The sequence below is a fragment of the Ostrinia nubilalis genome, chromosome 18, assembly GCF_963855985.1.
Source record: "Ostrinia nubilalis chromosome 18, ilOstNubi1.1, whole genome shotgun sequence".
NCBI classification, from domain to species: domain Eukaryota; kingdom Metazoa; phylum Arthropoda; class Insecta; order Lepidoptera; family Crambidae; genus Ostrinia; species Ostrinia nubilalis.
In genome coordinates, this window is record NC_087105.1 from 13224280 (window position 1) to 13246282 (window position 22003).

At 37.8% G+C, this 22003-nt stretch overlaps 2 protein-coding genes across 3 annotated transcripts; one reads left to right on the forward strand and one right to left on the reverse strand.

The window, feature by feature from the left end:
• Positions 1 to 138: 138 nt before the first annotated feature.
• LOC135080776 (protein phosphatase 1B) lies at positions 139 to 13456 on the forward strand. Its single transcript, XM_063975501.1, has 4 exons — positions 139 to 1295; positions 1832 to 1949; positions 8427 to 8553; positions 10603 to 13456. The coding sequence occupies exons 1-4, from the start codon at positions 483 to 485 to the stop codon at positions 10709 to 10711; spliced, it is 1167 nt and encodes a 388-aa protein (XP_063831571.1). The 5' UTR covers positions 139 to 482; the 3' UTR covers positions 10712 to 13456.
• Positions 11679 to 22003, reverse strand: LOC135080775 (uncharacterized). Of its 2 annotated transcripts, XM_063975499.1 has the most exons (9): positions 21403 to 22003; positions 20905 to 21084; positions 20348 to 20544; positions 19978 to 20111; positions 19633 to 19760; positions 18847 to 19090; positions 16765 to 16900; positions 16534 to 16618; positions 11679 to 16237 (listed from the first exon to the last, which is right to left on the reverse strand). In XM_063975499.1, exons 1-9 carry the CDS (start codon positions 21958 to 21960, stop codon positions 16085 to 16087), a joined length of 1815 nt encoding a protein of 604 aa, XP_063831569.1. In that variant the 5' UTR covers positions 21961 to 22003; the 3' UTR covers positions 11679 to 16084. The 2 variants fall into 2 exon arrangements, with proteins under 2 accessions (XP_063831569.1, XP_063831570.1); XM_063975500.1 differs by lacking the exon at positions 20905 to 21084.

Here is a 22003-nt window from a genome sequence, read left to right on the forward strand (position 1 = left end):
AGACTTGACAGTATGTGATGTGTCAAGTAGCTGCGTTTTGTTTCTCCTCTTGTAACCCGCGCACGTGACAAGTATGAAAAATATTTAGTTGGACCTCAAAATCATAGACAATATTTTCCAATAAAATCTTAAAAAGTTAAATCATAGACAATTCATATTTATGTCCGCCATTCATTCTTTTGAGTTGGTTTTTCGTTTTTACGATTCCAAAAGTGCCCGATTTGTCATCAAGGTCTACGCAACACCATCGCGTAATTGAATAACCTACCTGGAAGCAGCTAAAACTAAACAGTCCACGCGTCGAAGTTTCTTCGACACCAGTGTAGTGTAACATCGGTGTGACGTGATCTGTCTGTGAGATCGTATCGTACTTCCAATGATGCTTTTGCTTCCCTTTTACGTTATCGGTTGCGACGTTCGTTTGAGTGCCTGATGGTGTGGGAACTATGTGTGATTAACGGATTAAATTTTGAGGACTCAGCATGGGGGCGTTTTTGAATAAGCCCGAAACTAAGAAGTACAACGAGAACGGAGAAGGGAACGGTCTTCGATATGGCGTGGCGTCGATGCAGGGTTGGCGGGTGGAGATGGAGGATGCCCACCACGCGCAGCTAACTTTGAACGGGACCCTATCGGACTGGTCATATTTCGCGGTGTTCGACGGACACGCGGGGGCGCGGGTGTCTGCACATTGCGCGGACAACCTCCTCGAGTGCATCTTGCAGACGGACGAGTTCCGGCGCGAGGAGATCGCGGAGGCTATTCGCGCTGGCTTCCTGGACCTCGACAAGAAGATGCGTGAGCTGCCGGAGCTGTCCAACGGCGAGGAGAAGTCAGGGTCAACAGCGGTCTGCGCCTTCGTGTCGCCGAAGCAGATCTACATCGCCAACTGTGGCGACTCCCGCGCAGTGCTCGCGCGAAACGGCGCGCCGATATTCGCCACCCGAGATCACAAACCGGAACTACCTTCGGAGAAGTCGCGTATAGTCCAAGCAGGTGGATCTGTGATGATCCAGCGTGTGAATGGGAGCTTAGCTGTGTCTAGGGCGCTTGGAGATTATGAATACAAGAAGGTTTTGGACCGTGGCCCGTGTGAACAGCTGGTGTCCCCTGAGCCTGAGGTGTCAGTCCACGAGCGGTCCGAGGCCGAGGATGAGTTCCTGGTGCTGGCGTGCGACGGAGTGTGGGATGTGATGAGCAATGAGGCCCTGTGTGCTTATGTGCACTCGCTTCTACTGCTCACAGACGACTTAACGGCTATTACCAATCAGGTCATCGACACATGCTTATACAAGGTAAATAGCTTATTCAATATTATGTTACAATAGTTAACCCTGTGGTAGAGGTCTGTACCCTGTAGTTATACTTTTAGCATTGTTTTTTACTGTATCTTACATATCAAACATACTTCCTGGTGCTAGTTACTTTGCTTAAATCCTGATAATTGCCAAGAACATTTATTTAATGATGAAATACTCATTCATGAACAATCATTACTGGTTGATGAATAATTAAGTCATCACTGTGACCAAGTAAGATTAGAAGTGGTAGTTTACATATCACAGTAGGTACCTATTTGCTGAACTGAATCAATATGCCACTGCATTTATTCATTGTTCCTTATGATGCAGTATAATATACCCATATTATCTTGATTACCCATATTATGTTATTTACCCGTATTATATTATTAATGTCCAAGTTCTGATGTCAAGAATAATAATAATAAATCTGGACAATTTCACACATCGCTCAAATTTTCAAATTTCAGAAATCTCCTCACAACACTATTTTCCCATTTCATTTGCTCACATAATTATAAATTTTACAGGGTAGCAAAGACAACATGAGCATCGTTCTAGTGGTTTTCCCGGCGGCCCCCAAACCCAGCCCAGAAGCCCAGCGAGCGGACCGAGAGCTGGACGAGACACTCCGGCAGAGGCTCACAGGTTGCTATTACTCACTACTGCATGCCTGCTCCCATAAAAGTAGGGACCGCAACACACCGACAGACAGACAAAACCGAAGTATTGAGTGTAGGGCCTCAAATGAAGTTAGAGGTTAACTAACGTTGACTAATGATGACGAATAGGCAAATCTAAACAAACAACTTAATGCACTTACAGGATGCTGTAATAACATATTTTACTTCCAAAACATATTTTTAGTGCTAAAGAATACATAATAGATAACTAACAATTTGAAGCTAAGTTTATTGCTTAGTAACAAAATTAATTAGAAAAAGAAATTTGGTTGTCAGATAGGTGTTGTGACAAAAAAAATGCGCAAGTAAAACTAAAATTAAGGTTGTAATTATTCGGATTAAAGTACGTAAGTATGTATCCAAATTAATAATTTGGAAAGCATTACTTAGGTAAATATTATAAGAACTAAAAATTTTTAAGAAAAAATTATACACCTGTGTCAACAATTAAACTCATTTCAAGGATATCTCTTCAAAATTATTAAAAGCACATAGGAAGTTCACTTATTTATTAATAAGCCATATATTATGTACTTAAAGTACATTTTTGCCAGTATTCATTTTTTTTCATGCAGGGTTCAAATAGGTACTTAGATTTTTGTTGTATTTTATTTAAATAATTTATGTACATTGTTATGATTTATTTTGAGTTTATTTTTTTAAACTAGTAGATAACTTTAATTAAATCATCGAATTTATTAATGTCATTATGATAACAGCTCATGTATCATTCGTTTTGATACAGTTCAGTGATCATAATGTTAAAAAAACATTACAACATGCATAGTCCATACTTTCAAATATGCCTGTTTGTTTATGGTCTCGTCTGATTCTGAAAATTAATTTACGAATAATTAGTTGTACTATCATCACTATCCAGTTGCACAGTACCTGAAAGAAAGAGATAGATACATCCATGAGTTCGAAATTCAGCGATCGAATTTGAACGCCAAGGAAGACGTTTAATTTCGATTAGTTCGAAGTTGATTCGAACTCAGTACATAGTTCGATGTTTACAGAATCGAATATTCGTGGGGTTGAAAGTTATGGACTCGAACTGCAACAGTTCGAACGAATCTCATTGGCTCGAGTTTATTCAAGTCTGACTCAGACTGAGAGACACCTGATAAATCTTTCTTGGACTAAACAGACCGATATCGCGCATCGTAATTGAACATTTTCATGATAACAAATAACCATCTGTTTACTTTTACATATCTGCTTTAACATTCATAGCCTTTTTTCCAGAATAAAACTCAAATATGACCAGTGTGAAGTTACTGAATTACATAGTTATGTGTCTAAAGACTCTAAAGATTGTTTCTCATGACATTTTCATATCATTCACATTTCAAATGCAGTTTTCAAGTCACGCGAACCTTCAACTTTTTTCCACATCCATTTTGCAAAACTTATCATATCATTTGAAACGTAGCACACGTTAACAGAATCCTTGTGAAGCCAGTTCAATGTCTGCATGTTATCTCTGGATTGTATAAGCGATTCATAATTTAATTTATTGATTTGCCTCACGCATCTGAGGGTACATAAAAATGAGGTTCCAACTGGACTTGCTACAGTGATACGATTTGCGATAGTCATACTACGAGCTTGCCATATCGAATCTCATTTGGTTTTGTTCCTATTTGAAACATTCATAAAACTTGTATTCCCTTATTATTTACACTAGTGCAACTTACACGAGTTTAACACTACTCTACTCCAAAGTGCGTGTTAAAAGTAATATAAAAACTCGTGAAATTTAATTTAGGCAGGATTTGAGTTATTATGTAGGATTTTTTGTTTTTATCCCCAAAATATTTTAGATTTTTTCCTACTGGTTAAGAGACTGAGATAACCAGTAATATTTTTTGTTGCTCAATTTTCTAAAATCAAAGGCATGCATGCTAAAATAAAAAATAATATTAGTTTACATTTTAAACTAGTTACTGTTTTTACCGAGCCATTATTATTATTAGTTATAGTTAATTTTACATAAAGAATGTACTTAAAGTACTCTAAAATTAACAAAGGGTTTGGTCTTTAGGCATCACAAGCTATGCTTAAAATAAGGCCTGGATAGAGTTCATTACATAGTGTTGTTTTCGATTATCATGTGCTGGACCAATTCCGAAGTGAAGATTGGTATTGTTGGCAACTTTATTACGAAATAATATTTTAATAGGTTGCAACATTTGTCAAATGTTACCGTTTTAATTAAAGATATTTTGAGCGTAGGATTTGATTTCAGTCCTATTTTATTCTAAGTAACTATGATCAACTTTTTTATCACTAATGAAACCCAGTTGCAGATACAAAACCATCGAAAGTTCATAGTCTGTAATGGGCTCATTTAATATTAAGTTGAAAGTATCAATTTTATTTATTTACGTAGCACCAAGATAAACGCGTTCAAACTTCTATCTTTACTGCTAGTTGTTCCAACGATTAGTAATCCATAATGGTATCGTTCTGCCATACATATTTTTCGAATCATGCATAGCATATTAATTAATTTGCATCTCCTATAAATATAATGGATTCCTATACGTCAGTTGTATAAGTGGCTATGGCAAAGTACATACAGATTTTATTATTATTAGTCTATGAGAGGTTGTAAGAATTAGATATGGAAAAAATATAAAAGCAATATTATCTGTAATGTAAATAAATGTTAGTGTAATTTGGACCAAATTTGTACCTATGTATTAATTACACTATCGTAAAAATACTTAAAACTTCCCTTGATGAAAAGACATAATTAACTAAATACGTAATAAAGTACTTATATGTAATTTTTATACATTTTCCCTAGAAATTATAATTATAATTCTGATTATAATATTTTTTATCCAGATAAGGATTTTTGAAATGTAGCATGAATTTGATAGTTATTTCAGCTGCTAAATAATGTCATTTTGTGCTTGTATAAATGTCTAATGTGTATTATTAATCTTGAATAGTATATTTCACATTTGAGTAGTATTTTCAAGTTACCAATAGAAGAAGAAGGAAACTATAATGCCAAACTATTTACATATATTTATTTTAATAACCCACACTTGCTAAAACTAAACCCAGGAAAAACCATTTTTCCTCAAATAGATAATAGTTATTATTATCACTTTTTTTTACTCATTATATTTATTTTTATGTTATATAATATTATATATCTTTTATATTGGTACTAATAAGTACATTTTTTGTTGTTTTCTATTATTTAGTTTTATTGATTTTATGAAAAGTTAGAAGGTAGTGAAGAGTTTTAATTTGTTTCGTTTTAGATTATATTTTAAGACTTGAGTGCAATACAATCCATTTAAATAATAACAACTGTTTAATATCTAGAATGTTGATATAATATTTACATATTTCAACTATATCAAGAAATCTTCTACTTGAACATTTCACTAATTTTAAAAGACATTTGAATAGATAGTAGTTTCTATTTTTCCTACCCTATGTATAAATATTGTAAAGTTCAGTGTTTGTGTAAAATAATTCTTGTTCTAATCCAATTTGTGTAATTTAACCATTGTGATATTATTAACTATCTAAATTCTAAAAGACTCTTTTTACTATTTGTCTTGACGTTTTACTAATAATGTGATACTAAATTTTTATACCCCCAACGAAGATTGTTAACATTGTTTGCTATTAAAGTTATTGAAAACTGTAAATACATAGTTTCATTGCTTTAATCCTGACCCTTAGTTACCTTTGCACTCTAGAGGGGTTAATAATTGAGTCATATTGTTGGTGTGTCGAAAGGGTTAAAGCAATGAATGCGTCCGCGCCGACGCTTGCGGCTGCAGTGCGTGCCCAAGCATCGTAGGCTATAATATAAGATCTTGAGAAGCCGTACGACGCGTGTATTATAATCCTGTTTCTTGCTGTTATCGATTTACTCGATTGTCACGTGCGACGCTGATTATAGACCAAGCTGCACAGTGTACACTCATTTTGCATACAATCGTGCCTCAGTTACCGGCAATTTTCTCCCTTTCGAATGCAATGATCTGTCGATGCTATTTCAAGGCTCGAGACGGATTAGTCAGAGTCGGTTATGGAGCCGTCATAAATGCACTGGGGACGCAAATGCAATTGCCATGAGGTTGCAGTGGCTATAAATTTTTCATTACTGTATACTGCAGTTTATAACGTCTCGTGTCTATTGATCCGTTTAAGAAATATCCATGCCATAAAATTGCTTCTAATGTTATGAATTGGGCATTAGTCTTTATGCGACTTTGTTGTATCGTGGTAAGACATCACTGTATAACATTTTACAAAGAAAAGCATGATGTCATTCTGAGATAACGCAGATAGTATGTTTGGTGCTACTGTCTATAAATATAATTTTGCTCCGATATGGAATAATTAAGTTTTAATCAAGAAATGTACGGTTGTATTTATACATTGGCGAAGGGAGCCCTAGAATGGGTATGATTCACCCGCCCTTGAACCAAATTGTAAGGCAGCGGTCACGCGAATGTCAGCTGAAGTGTGGCTCGAAGGATGCCATAAGTCGTCACTTGTAGGGCTACCAACTGAAAGTTCGAAAGTCCTTTTCAAAAGCCAGAAATTTGGTCGTAAAATGAAATAATGAAGTAACTTCCTTTCAAAAATTTTCATCTTTCATAAATTCTGACGATTTTAGTCTCAATTTTAGACTGAAAGCCAAAAGTTTGCATAAGCCCGGTTTGCTGGCAACCCTGCTAGCGCGAGTGGCACCTCCCGCCACGGGTTTTAGAGCCACTAAAAATAAATGCGCGATAACTCCCCGATCACATACGGTGGCATCCAATACCTTGTCGCGGTTTATATTCCTTTGCCATGCTCGGGAATGAATGGCGATATTTTAAAGTTGTCAAATCGCTTCTATGCTGCAACTGCAGCAAGCTTTATAAAAATGCAGTTGGGTTTTTCTATTTCGATTGAATATGTATTTTAATGTTGACTTAAGTTCTTATCCACCAAAGAAAACATTGATACAAAATATTCAATTTCTAAAAAAACGCTGTCTGAGATAGACTGTAGGTAGGCATTAAGCAAATGTGTCCGTCCATATTTAAATTATGAGATAGATTTTCATACATTTATCATGTTTGAACAGGTGTAAAATAATACAGAAGTCGAAGAATGAATTAAGGAATCGAAATTCGACCTTTATAGTTTCTAAAAGCTAGTTTTGGTCTCTAATATGAGCATTACAATAGGAAATTATAACTTACTTTTTAATATACCTATGTTATTTTTACTAAACACAGCATAATCACCTTATCAGTGACCGTGTGGTCAGATTTCAAGTTTTTTTCCCACGGAAAGTTGCAATATGAGTCTCATATTTTTGAACGCGAAATTGCGTTTTATATCGTACACACTTCAGCTATTAACGAGCTACCGATTAGCACATTGCAATAATGATGAATGAACGTTTATAATTCAATAAGCAATAACGTCATTCGAATATTATTAAGACTTTAATACGAAGTAAATAAGTTGTAAGACGAACTGGTAGGTATCTCTTACATCCAAGATAATAATATTAGCGCAAGCATTACTTATTGATGCCAACATTTTCTAGAAGTATTAAAATGCATGATTTGTGAGTGTTTAGTAATTAATTTATTGGTATTTAGCGGTCGCGACATTGGCTATTGTTGGCAAGGTGATTATTTTTAGATAAAAGATAGCTTTTTTGGCATTGCATTGTCTTCCTGATTAGATCTGCAATGGGGGTCATTAGTTTTTTGTCATGCCATGATTTTCGGCCAGCATATTTATTTATAATGTTGCAGCCTGCACAAGCCATGATTTATATCCCTGTATGTGGATGTAGCTATTACAGGGTGGAATTTTGCAATGCCACCTGGAGGGAAAGTACTCTTAATACTGGAGATAGAAAATTTTACTCAAAGAAAACATTCCTTTATTTTTGAAGAGAAATAGAACTGCATTCAGAGATTTCCAAAAATTTTCTTGCCACACCCGGGAGTCCAACCAACTAAAATCTGTTAAAAATTACACCCTGTAATTTTATTGCATCGATCATCAGGGTTAGGCTAAGAACTCACGGCGCGATTTTCACCCGCTCCCGCGGCGGTTGTGGAATTGCGGTTTTATTTCAAAACTCACGGGAACCGGAATATAGCTATGGCACAAGCACGATCCAGAAAATCTAGTCACACACAAACATTGTACTTCTTAATTATCTGTGATATTTCAGAATTCATCTTTTACCTATAATAAGATAATTTATGAAAGAGTGGCCTCTTCTGGTGCACGTGCTCATAATAGTTTCAACCATAGGCTATTTGGATGTATATTAAAAATGTGAAAATACACGAAAATTTGTCTACATCAAGTAAATTATCTGTGTGATCATTACATTAGTGTTACTTAGGTATATGATTAGTAATCAAGTGTCTCTGTATTCCAGCCTTGATCGAGCGCAGCGCGGGCAGCGAGGAGCGCGAGGACACGTCGTGCCACTTCTCGTGGGTGCTGAAGCAGCTGGTCCAGGAGAACATCCCCGGCCTGCCGCCCGGCGGCGGGCTGGCTGCCAAGTGAGTCGACATTGCTATTACAAATTCATAAATTAAATACCTACTAGATCAGGGATGGCGAACCAATGGCACGCGTGCCATTGATGGCACGCGGCACAATATTTAGGGCACGCCACCAATCACCCCAAAATTCACTATGAAATAAAATAGTAAATAATTGTTTTGAGCCCTCATCTATCGTATTTGCCCACAACAGTTGGCGCCACTGTAGAGTAAGGTGCTGTAATGCTGTCATTCGCCAGTGGCGCCACTTGTACGATGCTTCCCCATTGCTAGCATTAAGTGGCACGTCTATGACTACATCAAACATTTTTTTAGAAAAGTGGCACGTTGCCACATAAAGGTTCGCCATCCCTGTACTAGGTGAACCAACGATCTGGTAAAGGTCGCGGGAAGAGCCTGGATGCGGGCAGCGCAGGACCGTTCATTGTGGAAAACCTTGGGGGAGGCCTTTGTCCAGCAGCGGACGTCATTTGGCTGAAACGAACGAAAGAAGCCTTGTTCAAACTAGTCGAGTAATTTAGTCGAGTGGTAACTATAGATGACCTAAACTGAACTGTCCCACCAAAATCATTGCTACCATCGTTCAATTAAATAGTTTCCAATATGGCAAAAATTGGAACCAGCGATCCGGTATTGACGGTGGCGCCCCGCTGTCAATGACACGGTTAGGACAGTTCAGTATATTGGAACTATAAATGGTTTGTCGAACCAATCCATTTTGACAGGCGTCCACGCGTTCCCTCCTCACTTGCTCATCGGATAAACAAGTCCAAACCGGGCGGTTTAGTCGAGTTCAATAAAAATCACATAATGCTTATGACTTGTATACTGTACTCGACCAAAGTGCGAACAGTTTTTTGGCGAGAAGTTTCACTGAAGGCGAGTTATTCGACTAGTGCACAAGGCTTTATAAAGGTTTGGATGCAGTTCGCTTTTGGAAGCGTCCTGCATCCATCGCCTTCATGCAGCGGCGGTTATATGTAGAACCTTGCACCGGGTTTCTTAACAACTCGTACTCGTTACAGCATTGGTTTTACCAAGGTCATCTCTGAATAAACTCAGCATACCAGCGGGGCTAGTTTCTAAACGATATCCGAAGTTCCGAATGTTTCTGCCCCATTCGCACAATGAGGGATGCTAACATGAGAGATAGTGACAGATAGACCCGAAACTAAAACTACGTAGATGGCGCTACGGAGTAGTCCTCCAGTTTAGAGAATATTGTTTTCTAAATTAACTCAACTAGGAAGGACTTTGTAGTATACCAACGGGCCATCAATATGAAAACGATACTTAGATTAAGACTCACTTAACCTCTTTCCAGCATAGATAGAGGAAAATTGAGGAAATATCCAACAAGTAGGCTTGCTTTAACAAATGTGCAGTGTCGTTTTTCTCATTAGCTTATCGCGTCTCATACACACTTTAGCTCGAAGGAATGCCAATTATTGATAATGGAATGTGTGTCAAAATTGTCTTTAAGCATTTAATTTAAACAACGACGGATTTATACGACTACCGTCATCGATAAAACTAGCCAGTATTTACGATAATTTGTGTTAATGAACGTTCATCATCATCATTTCAGCCATAGGACGTCCACTGCTGAACATAGGCCTCCCCCAATGATTTCCACAATGGCCGGTTGGTGGCGGCCTACATTTATTATTATTCTGGGTGTAACGAACGAACATTATTCTGGGTATTTTCCACAAAAAAGTATTTGAGAATGATAAAATTCTCGGATTAGTTTAAGACTACATGGCGCTGTAAAATGTCCAAGAATATAATTTTGTCTAAAGCCTGGTCCGTGAGCACGTAGAATCCCGTCCAACGACCCCAAGCTGTCCATCCTTGTCGCTCGCGCGTAATTATGTTGCTGTCGTGCTCGCACACTCACTGCGGGCGCCCGTCGCACAGTCGCGACAGCAATATAATTACGCGCGAGCGATAAGGATGGGTAGCTTGGGGTCATTGGACAAAATTCTACGTGCTCCCGGACCAGACTATAGTGATATTTTATTAATTTTGAAACGTTGTTTCCAGGCAAGCGCTACTGGACAAAATATACAGGGAGTTCTACCCAGAGCACGCAGACAGCTCGGAGACATTCGACTGCCAGGCCGAGCTCGCCGACGCCTTCGGCGCCAACTAGGCCGCGGGCGACCCGCTATCACGCGTGCCGGCTAGATTGACATAGACTCTATGCGATCGACTTGACTCACATAGCATCTAGCGTAATCGCCTTCTGCGAGATGGCGATTACGATTGAATCTTCTATCTGGTATGTACATCTTGAAAAACTAAACTTGTTTGTCCTTGTCATTTAACTAATGTTATTTGAATTCGTTCAACTCCAAAGTCCGGTCACAATCAGAATTTAAAAACAACCTTTTGAATCGTAAATGATGTTAGATTAACGTTGTAATTTAACTTCAAAATCACCGACGGGACAAAATTAAATGAAAGTTATGCCAATCTAAACGGCACGCACTTCAAACTTACCTGATAGTGTACGCTTTTTGTACTTTAGATGAATACAACTTCGCAGTACAAACCGAGCGCAGTGGCGGCCGCCTCGGCTGTCGAGATCGACATTATTTTTTGTAAATAAAAATACGGACACACGCGGACGCCACTCGCTCGATTCGTACGCGATAACTTCGTCTGTGTCGATCGTCGTTACTTCATCGCCCGCTTTGTAAAAACATCGGCCCCATACGTGAAAATAAATTTAAATAGTCTATAAATTAGTGGTTGTCTACGGTAGCGGGTAGTGCGGCGATACCGGCGCGGAAAGTCCGGCCACAGATTGCTACGATGTCGGCTGTCTTTGTTACTTTGTGGCCGGATATGGTCGTGGTCCACTCCAGAAGCGAGATACAACGCAAATAAAATCAATTTTCGCCACATTCTAGGCTCATGAAGCTACATTGTGACCGCGTATTTTGCTTGAACTCTGGGGTTTGACGGTGTGTAATTTTATATTCTGGATAATCCGCTGTGGTCGGCATCTTCCTTTGGTCTTAGACGATCGGTTGTAACGTTAGCGAGTCCTCGCCCACAGCCGGCCGGTCCGAGCCGGCGTTGTAAATGTGAATGTGTGGCACAAATTTCTTTCCTGCCGTCGCGCAACTGACGGCTCCTCGCGTCTCGAAGCGTTTGTACAGAATTAAACGGGTGTTTCATTTGGCCGGTTCACAATTTTATTTTGTAGTTTAGATTTTTAATTTTTCGTGTTTTCATTGGCCCTTTATGAATGTCATAATATTAGATGTGTAATATAGAGACTCGAGTAAAAATATTGTTAAAAATGTCTTCGTACTATAGTAACTGCAAAACCTTGTTTTCTATCGTCTTGATTTCAAGTCTATGGATTCGAAGTGGCCAGTCGCATTAGTGTTACTATCGAGTAAATCTTGACATTGGTATCTAAAATGTTCATCGTTTTCACGTAAAAGCCTAATAAATACATCGGTTATATTCCATGATATTGACAGAGTTCTCAATTATATTCGTAGTTTCTTTTTGTACATATTTCTATACTACAACATTAATAGCTGTAATTCTAATAAATGTACAAGTGTAAGTTCAGTTGCCAAATTCTGAAAGACACCAGTAACTGTAAACTTATATTTGTAAACTACACAGAAAACATTTTAATGGGATTTGGATACCCGTAAAGATTTTTTAATGTTCAAAATTATTAATTTTTCGTGTTATGAAATGAGTAGGTTTAATTTTCGCTTCTAAAATTTTAATTTCGAGCTATTTTTTGTTTTCATAATTTTGTTAGAAATTCGCTTTTAATTTGCTTCGGTATTAGTGAGTACTGATGTCGAGCAGTGTTTGGAAATCTAAATTGTTTTAGGGAGTTGTACTATAACCGTACAAAGTTATCGAGTAGTCTGAAATCCAATATATCATATTAGCACTATTGTTACCAAATTTATAAGAACTAATAACAATCTTACTTAATGACAAAGACTTTATTTACGGGCCGACCATCAAACGTGGCGTGTATTGAAAACATCAAACTCATGATAAAGGTACTTGCATTTTAAATTGTGTCATAACATTTAAAAACATAACATGGGGCAAGGCTATGACTTTTTCTTAGTAATTTTACTGTAAAATCGTACACGTTTTATGGTTGGTCTCTTTCCTCTTGTATATAAGAGTGAATAAAAAGAAATATATACTTTTTGTACCTGTTCGAGCGAATTAGTGTATATGCGGAAAATAACTTCACCTATTATAATATTGTAGTCTTCATTTCCAAAGTTAAATCTATAGTGTTGTTTTCCCAACATAATATTATCTTGACTATGACAGGAGATGTTTTCTACTATTTGAAAGATTTTCTTTTTTATACTGCGACATTTATTGGCTTTGTAAAATTAAGTAAGCTCTAGGTAATATCTAAAGTGATATAATATTATTGTATTACGATAGAACCCATCACAGATATACGATATGCATGTAGAATAAAACATCTGTGTCATAGTATTTCATCTCATCGGTTTAATCCATTTTAATTATTAAAATATACAAGTGTCAGATTGGATATCACCATTTCAGTTACAAATATTGTCTGACCCATTGCAGAGCAAACTATTATCTATTTATTTGTATTTTATTTGTAATTCTGGCAACACTGCTTTTTACAAATTGATTTGTTTCATACATAGTGCTATTTAGGTTTAGTTTAGATAGTTCGTTTTTGTTTATGTACCAAATACTGGCAGTGGGTTTAATTGGAATCATTTTATATCCACCAGAATAATAATGTAGGTTGTTTTTTATTATAATTTTGCTTTCGGTCGGAAGTCGACGTCGTCTTACAGTGTGTCTCGTTATTATCCAGTAGACGCTTGAACAATAAATACCTGTACCTTTACTAACGTTGATTTTATTGTTTTTATGTTCCTTTTAATATAAATCGATGAAACTAATTGCCCTTCCCCCTTAGGCCCAGAACACACGGTGAAACGCAATTGCAACGAAACTGCAACTTCTAGTTACTTTTGAGTTGCATCTAAGTTTCTGGTTCCATTTCAAACCGGTTTCAAACTGGTCGTCCTGTCATGTGTGGTTTCTCAACGGAATCTATGGCAGAAACTTAGATGCAACTCAAAAGTAACTAGAAGTTGCAGTTTCGTTGCAATTGAGAATGTTACTAGGTATGCAAAATCACTTGAAACCTATGTTACAGTTAAGCTTTTACATTTACAAATACATTAGTTTTTATTTCATTCAAAAATACCCAGTAGTTATGATTTTATAGGCATTCAAAGTTCGCTTAAATATTGAGTCCCGCCGACGGTCACGTGACCCCGTGTGACGTACATTCACAGCGTCCGCTCACTAGAAAACGGATATAAACATACTTAAATAATTTTTTTTTGTAAATACAAACTTATTATACATATTAACACCCAGACCCATCACAGAAATTAAAATTGAACCAAACCCAAACTTGTTGCGATTGTGTCGTTTTATTGCGAATTACCTTCCAGCTCCATCATTAGACCCCGATTACTATATAGAATTAAAATACTCATCAATACAAAACGAACGAGCCCAAACTCGATGCATTTAAGTCGTTTTATTATAGAGTTCCTATGGCCACCTTCCAGCTCCATCATCAGATCAGCTCCATGTCATCATAATATTGCATGGTCATCCAAATCACATGTTTTTGCGAAATTTCAGCTTAATCGGTTGCCTGGAAGTGGGTCTTAATTCAGTTTGCAAGATTCCACCCATACAAATATGAGCCAGTCGTTGTAATATGACGTCACGCGCATAAAATGGCGGGCCGGCCGCCGCCCGCACTTTTAAAATTCAATATCTTGGAAACTAATTGACGTATCGAAATAATTCTTTCACGTGTATTTTTTATTTTTAACAGAGAATACAGAAAGCTAAAAAACAAAATTAGTGAACATTCTTCATTGCGTTTCACCGTGTGTTCTGGGCCTTAGACAAAGTTAAAAATCTGTCACAGTAATATCTGTCTACTTTATCTAGGGTTTCAGTTATCTATTAAGTTGTTAACATTGGGTTTTAGCTTTCAAATTTATTTTTAAAGCCTTCCTTGATGATCACAAGCAAGTATCAAACAGTTAGAGCAGTCTATAACTTACTCGTATCACATCAATAACTAAAATTATTTATTTGCTGCTGAATATTACATTACAGTCACTTTATACATATAGCCTGACCAGGAACATAAAAACCCTCGCCATGTTGCGGAAAATTAATGGTACTAATTTCTTTTAATGGCAACAGTAACTGAAAACTTCATTGGCATGTCACCTTGCATGTCAGTCTATTGCTGTCAAAGTGTAAACAAACTTTATTTTAAATGTGCGCAATTGATTTTGTGAATTAAATTGCTAAAATCTTTTTATAGTCGTGAAAGAAAAGTGGTTCACAATGTGTTAAAGTATTTGTCGAAGAGAAATACTAAGGGTTCGGACAATATTTTCATTGAATATTTTTTCCGACAAGGGTGTCAAATTGACTGACATGTTTATCGTATAGTACAGTCCACTATGAAAATTAGCTGTGTTTTGTTTCAACTACCTATTTTAAAGTTTTTTGTCACTTTCTAAGTGTTGAATTTTATGGAATTGGGAAAGAAGTGCCGAGTTTGAAGCGTTCATGAGCAGACATTGCAGTTGAATACTCAAGTTCTGAATTTGATTATTGATGAATAATAAAATAAATCCTACTAGCTCGATTGATGTTTTCATTTAATTTATTTAAACCAGGTTACCTATAATAATATTTTTTCGTTAATTCATGAAAATATCAAATTAGCCCGTAATCCTAAATCCTGATACATAAAGTTAGCCTATTAATTTAACACAGGTACGACTGTACTCAGTGTTGCACTATCAAATGCAATTGACGCGCCTCTATGCCAGGGTTTTTATGTTCCTGGTCAGGCTATACTAACATTTTCATAATAGTTTACAGAAAGACAAGATGTAGCAATCAATGATGGTTGTTCGTTGTTAGTTCGTACAGGGCTTTCGATGTTCTAGAAAAATAGAATAAAAGGGTGCTCAACTAGAATTCACATGAGCCCTTGTTCACCTGCCTTTATTTATACAAAATCCGGAGTCAGTGCATTTGGAAGAGTTATATCAAGCACATGATTGCTGGAAAAAATGTGTTAAAAGTTTTTATTATTCATGGATTCGGGTTGGGCACCCTTTTCAAACACTTGGGGATGTATTTTTTGAGCAGTGTCAATCCTAATGGAAAGTACACAATTTTTAAATCCCGTCAAATATTCAAGCATCCCCAATTTGGGCCGGTAGTTCAGAGATTTTAGGTGTGTAAGAATAAATATTTACAATACTTGATGGTGTTTTAAAGTAGACATTTTTGTGGTCCTTCGAGCCGGATATCTATAAAATTTTATAAAATCAAACTGGTGTTATTTAAATGAGTAATATTTATTAACGGAACATTGTACAATATTAAAATAAGCTTGTAAAAATTACAATTCAAGTCAGTCGTAGTTCATGTACTGCAAAGAGGTGAGGAATATCTGCGTCGTCGCCTGCGCGTCGTGGGCCCTTTGGTCGGAGTCGTCGTAGGACTCCTCAGGCTTGCTGCGTGGCACTTGCTTGGCCTTCCACGCCTTGCTGGCCGCGATTGCTTTCTGTAATAAGTTTTGAGGCACAGTAAGAAGTGGAGCAGTTTCTAATATTGTAATAACGAATCATTCAACTGTTGTTCATAAAAAATGTCACTTGTTATACCGTAGCAACCGTGGAGAACTATTGTATAACTGTTTTTTGTAGAAGTTCGATAAAAGAATTTTTTATGTCTACCGAAGGTACAGTTGGTCCTCAAATAATTTCTCAATTTACCTGTATCAAAATATTTGACGCTACGTGCAAGAGTCCACGTGCGTGTCAAAATAATAAGAGGTAAGTAGGTATGCTTTATACGTACATCTTTCCTGTCTTGGAATATTTTGGCGCGATAATCTTGGGCTTCTTTCTTCTTTTTCTCGAGTTCAGAAATTGTTTTATTATACCTAAAAAAATAGAGTTTAAATTTTAAGGTCGGTAATTTATTTTCTTTAAATACTAATTAACTTTGTTATTTTTGAGTTTCAGATGTCAGAGGCTATCCACTACCTATATTGGGGTAAGTTAGATTTTAACAAGTTTGTTCATTTACTTGTGATATAACAGCTTATGCGCCAGATGCTGTATGGGGTTCTTAGTGCGATCGCGTCCCACGTCGTGCAGGGCAAACGGCAGTACATGCCCGAAGCTGTCCCAGAGGTAACGCACCACTTCAGAGTCCAGAGAACCTAGAATAAAGCTTAATAATGGGTTGCGTTTTCCGGTACAAGGTGGACTGACGACCTCATAATAGTAGCAAGAAGGCACTGGCTGGATGCGGGACCAACCGGGCGATGTGGAAATCATTGGGGGACGTCTACGTTCAGCAGTAGACGTCCTGTGGCTGAAATGATGATGAAGATGAAGCATGGGTTAAGGCGTGTGGCCAGTCATATCCGTCTGTTAAAATTAAAGGGGCGTGCTCCTGCAATGCAGTCATTTATGATGATGATTAAAAGTTTTAGTGGCTTTGTCACATATTGAAGTTTCTACAGCGAAGTATATGCAATGCAAGCTTGGGGAAATAAATACAAGTGGGAGCCACCATGCATAACAAAAAATGAAAATTGAATGCGGCCGTGTCCACCAAAGCGGTGGTGCCAGGCAGATTTCCCAGATTAACTGGAGTACCCTTCCACCCATCATGTTTGACGGTGTCCAGATACCTTTTAGCAAAGTCGTGAAGAACCTCGGCATTCACATCGATAGTGCTCTCACATGGACAACCCAGATTGGGGAGGTCAGCAGGAAGGTGTTTGCGGCTGCAGCGTCAATAAATAGGTTGCGAAACTTTTTACCCATACCCACCAAAATTGCTCTTGTTCAAGCTTTACTCTTTCCTATTCTCGACTACGCCGACTGTTGCTATCCTGACCTTAACGAAATCCATTTGGCTAAGCTCGAGCGCCTCCAAAATTTTTGCATTCGTATAATCTACGGCCTGCGAAAGTATGACCATGTTTCTGAGTACCGAGCCCAGCTAAAATGGTTACCGATCAGACGTCGGCGTGACTGTCACATCCTATCCCTTCTTTTCTCTATCCTCTTTAACCCAAAGTCTCCACCATACTTGAAGGAGCGTTTTCAATTTATGCAGTCGGCTCTGGGTCACGAAATGCGGTCGTCAAAAAAACTCCATCTTAATTTTCCTTCTCACACCTCACATTCCTATGCGCGATCTTTCACTGTTCAAGCTATCCGTCTATGGAACGCCTTGCCGATGTCTATTCGGCAATCTGAGTCACTTCCTATTTTTAAGAAAAGACTCAAGTCTCACTTCCTCACGTTGCTACCTTAATTTCCCTACATCTCTATTCCTTTTAGCTTCTTAAAATTCCTATCTATTTACTGTTGGCTATCTAGTTCTATCTTTGGTTCGTATCAAGAATTGTATGTGTATGTATATATTATATGCTATATATGTATGTATAATTAATATATTTTATATATTATTTGTATGTATTATTTTGGGTTAAATTTTACACTTTTGTTTATTATTATTTATTTCATTAGTGTCGACACCGCCTTCCCCTTCATTTGTTTTAAATAACTGTCCTCTCTATAGGTTGTCTGGAAGAGATCGCTTCGTAGCGATAAGACCGCCTAATTGTACCTTATGTGTTCCTTTTCTTTCTGTTTCTTTTTATGTGGTGTACAATAAAGAGTATTTATTATTATTATTTATTTTTCGCATCTTTCCTCCACCTTTTTAAGATGGGGTATTACATCTGTTATGCGGGCCTCAGCCAAGCATAACAGCGTTAAATGACGATATGTCCGAGGATAAAAACTTACGGGTGAGACGGCAAGTGTTTAAAATTACGGCCTTTTGTAGTAGGTATGTTATTTGGTCATTCATGTCTAGTAATTTGAGGCTTTTTGCCAATGATTTCGGTACTACTCCTGTGGATGATATTACGTATATTATTATTATTATTAAAGCGGAACTAAGCAGAGAAGTGTGTTGAATAACGAATCTCCGCACCGCACAGATCCGTTCCGCGCCGCACCGCAAACTACTGTCAAATTCTATAGAAACATTTAACGGTCCAACACTTTTCCTGTCTGCTCCGGTCCGCCTCGGTAGGATTTCTATATTTTCTTGGCGTCTGAAAATAACATTTTTTCCACTCACTTTTGATATCAACATTCTCCACATCAGGCAGTATCTCGCCGCTCCTCGGGTCTTTAATAGTCATCCGGCACTTCTTGTTCATCTTCTCAGAATGTCCGCAGTCCTTCGTGGTCTTCTTCAGGAGATCAGAGCTGCACAGCTTGTAGGTACTAGTGCAGGGCGCACATTGGTACACCTTCTGCCCTTCGGAGTCGAGAACGTAGCGGCCGCGAGTGTCGAAGTAGTGGACGTCTTTGTCTGACACCTGGGATGTACAGGATATCAGACTATATTTGTTGTAAATAGCACCTATTGCAGTCGCAAATCGCAATAGCATCTTATGTAGTCACATAAGATGCTACAGTGTTAAGCTTGATAAGCCATCGTCTGTATAAGATTTTAAACTTCCATTTCGACTTAAATAGAAAGACACGGGCCTTAACGCGAGATTCATTAATGAGTAGGTACCTACATAACGTAACTCAATAATAAATGTATCGTTAAGACCCGTGTCTTTCTATAATATTCCATCGTCTGTACTTGGGTAATGTTTCGGTCTTATCTTACATCACCTAATTAGCTCTTCCGCTCACGAGACTATAAGAAACAGTTCTCCCTCGTGGTCCCATTAATGGGACAAAATCCAGGGTATACCTTCACAAAAACAGGGATCCTTTATAGTCTTTGGACGAAAAGACAGTAGGTAACTTAGGTAAGTAACGTACTTAATCTTAGCTGTGAGTCAAATTTTCCCGGGTATAAGACACAGTTTCACTTGCTTAAAGAAGTGATTTAAAAAGTAAGTACCTCTCTGAAATCGCCTTCGCAGTTGAGATGGTAAATGCCCATCCCGTAATCAAACACGTAGACTTGGTGGTTATACTCGTCCACGTAATAGGAGCCGATGTTGTCCGTGTAAAAAAGGCGGTCGGTTCCTATGAGGTTTGAAATATTGTAAAATCGTGAGCAGATCTAGGGATAGAAGGCAAGTAGGTAGTGTTTTAGGTTCAAACTGAAAAAGGAACCGTATTAAAAATGCGCGAGTAAGTTCTAAATTAGTATGTACCTATCTGAAAATGTTTTTGATTTGGAAAAGCGTCATTAGCGAAGTAAGTAGAACGTTATTTGAGAGCTTAAACTATCTTGAAATACCTCGAATAGAGAAATAAGACATCAAAGGTCTGGCAGCCTCCAAGATTCTATCTTTTAGGTATTCCTTTCTTTGTGCGAAGTTTTTGCCCATGGTCCACCAGCAAATACGTTTCGATCCGGGAAGCTCAGTTGTTCTGGAATAAGGAAGTCCATGGATACGAATCTAAGTTCAAAGGCCGCTTTCACATTAGGGCGTAAGAAGCGCGACAGCAGCATTTTTATAATGTGAAGGCAGACATCCGCTGTCATAGTCATATATCGGCAGCGCGTTTGTCGCGCTGCTAAGTCGCTTAAATATGAAAGCGCTCTAAGAATTCTACGCGAATGATGCAGATGCTATCATCATCAATGTTTTATTCGTGGAACATACTTCATAGATTGATAGATCTCTTCCTGCTTTATGACGTCTGCTTGCTCCTTCTTAAGCATCACCAGTTTCCCCGCAATCTGGTGGAACTCGTTGACGCGGTCCTCCCAGTACGCGACTTCTTCTTCCAGCCGGGAGATGGGCGGGTCATAGGAATACTCTTCGATCTTGGAGCGGATGCGGTCTATACTGCGACTAGCCTGGAAATAAGAGTCGTTTAGAGATAGAATCAATGGGTCGACGCTTAGGAAAACAGGAATGAGGGAGACATTTTGAAGAAAAGTTCTGTGCAGTTTAAATGCGTTAAGGAATTTGTTATTTGATTGAATTTTAAGAAGAAATATAATGACTCGAATGGAACTGCGATTATTACATAGATGGTTAGTAATTGGTAATAATGTTGGTGTTGCAACTTGGCAATGGATGGTCTGCTTTGTTTCTCTTTTATGGTCAGTCTATGGTCAGATAATAACCGCGAAACTCCCGTGTAAACGAAGAAAGAACCATATGGCAACACACAAGCTGTGTAAAGCCAAAAACCGAAAAAAAAAAAACCATACTTCAGCAACGGCGACGGAACACTTGCGGTGCTGGCGGTTGACTTGCAGCAGGCTCTTGTTCCTATCATACAGCTGCTGCAGCAAAGCGTTCAGTTTCTCGCCGCACTCCGCTTGTATCTTGCGCAGGTTGTTCCGCGCTCGTAAGTGGATCTCCTCGACGCTCACGCGGATTTGGTTGATCTGGTATTAATGGTACTGGTTTCACGAAGGGCCAGCAGGAAAATATATTAGCTTACGGCTACTTATTTTTTATAGGAAGAGCACTCTTCCTAGCAGTTCTCTCGTTGCCTCGTTTAATTCACCAGAATTGAAAAACTAGGCAATAAGATAAGCGGTTAGGTTTATGAAGGTAGGTACGCCAGACGACATCGTTACGAACAGTGCGGTTTTTGAAACTCCTAATATTAGAAGGTACAGCTAAGCATGCCGCTTGATAAAATTCAAAGACAAAATACCTATTTAACTGATTTAGTAGAAATTAATGTATGAAATTCTCACTCGGTCAGCTAGCAACAGTGCCAAATATGTGTGCGTCAGCTCAAATAGTTCATGAGTCCCTTTGATGGACATTTTAAAATGATCCTTAATGAAATCGTCAACTTTTTCCTGTTTGTCCAGTCTTTCTATATTGTTTTTTAATTCCAGCAGCTTTTCCATGTACTGCTGAAACAGTTGTTCCATTTCTTCATACGACTGTTTTTCAGCTGCAGTATGAACAGGTAAATATTCTCTACCAAAAAAAATATGTCGAGACTGGTGGATATCAATAGTTCTATCTATTAGCACCAACAGTTCGTTACGATTCATAACATTTGTGCATTTGTCGGCTTCCTGTATAACGTCGTCTATAACGAATTTATAATAAGTGAGAAAGCCATTGATCACTTTTTTAACCTCTCCGAAATATGTATGGTAAGAGCCATCTTCGAACTTTATATTTTCTATCAGGTTTATGTAATTTGTAACTTGAGGAAATATATCAACATTCAATATAATAAAAACTTCTTTAAACGATGATTTTCGAAAACTTTGCATAAATTCTTTGAGAACACTCATTTTTGTACGAAGAAGAAAAAATAATGAGAGAAAAGCAAAGAAT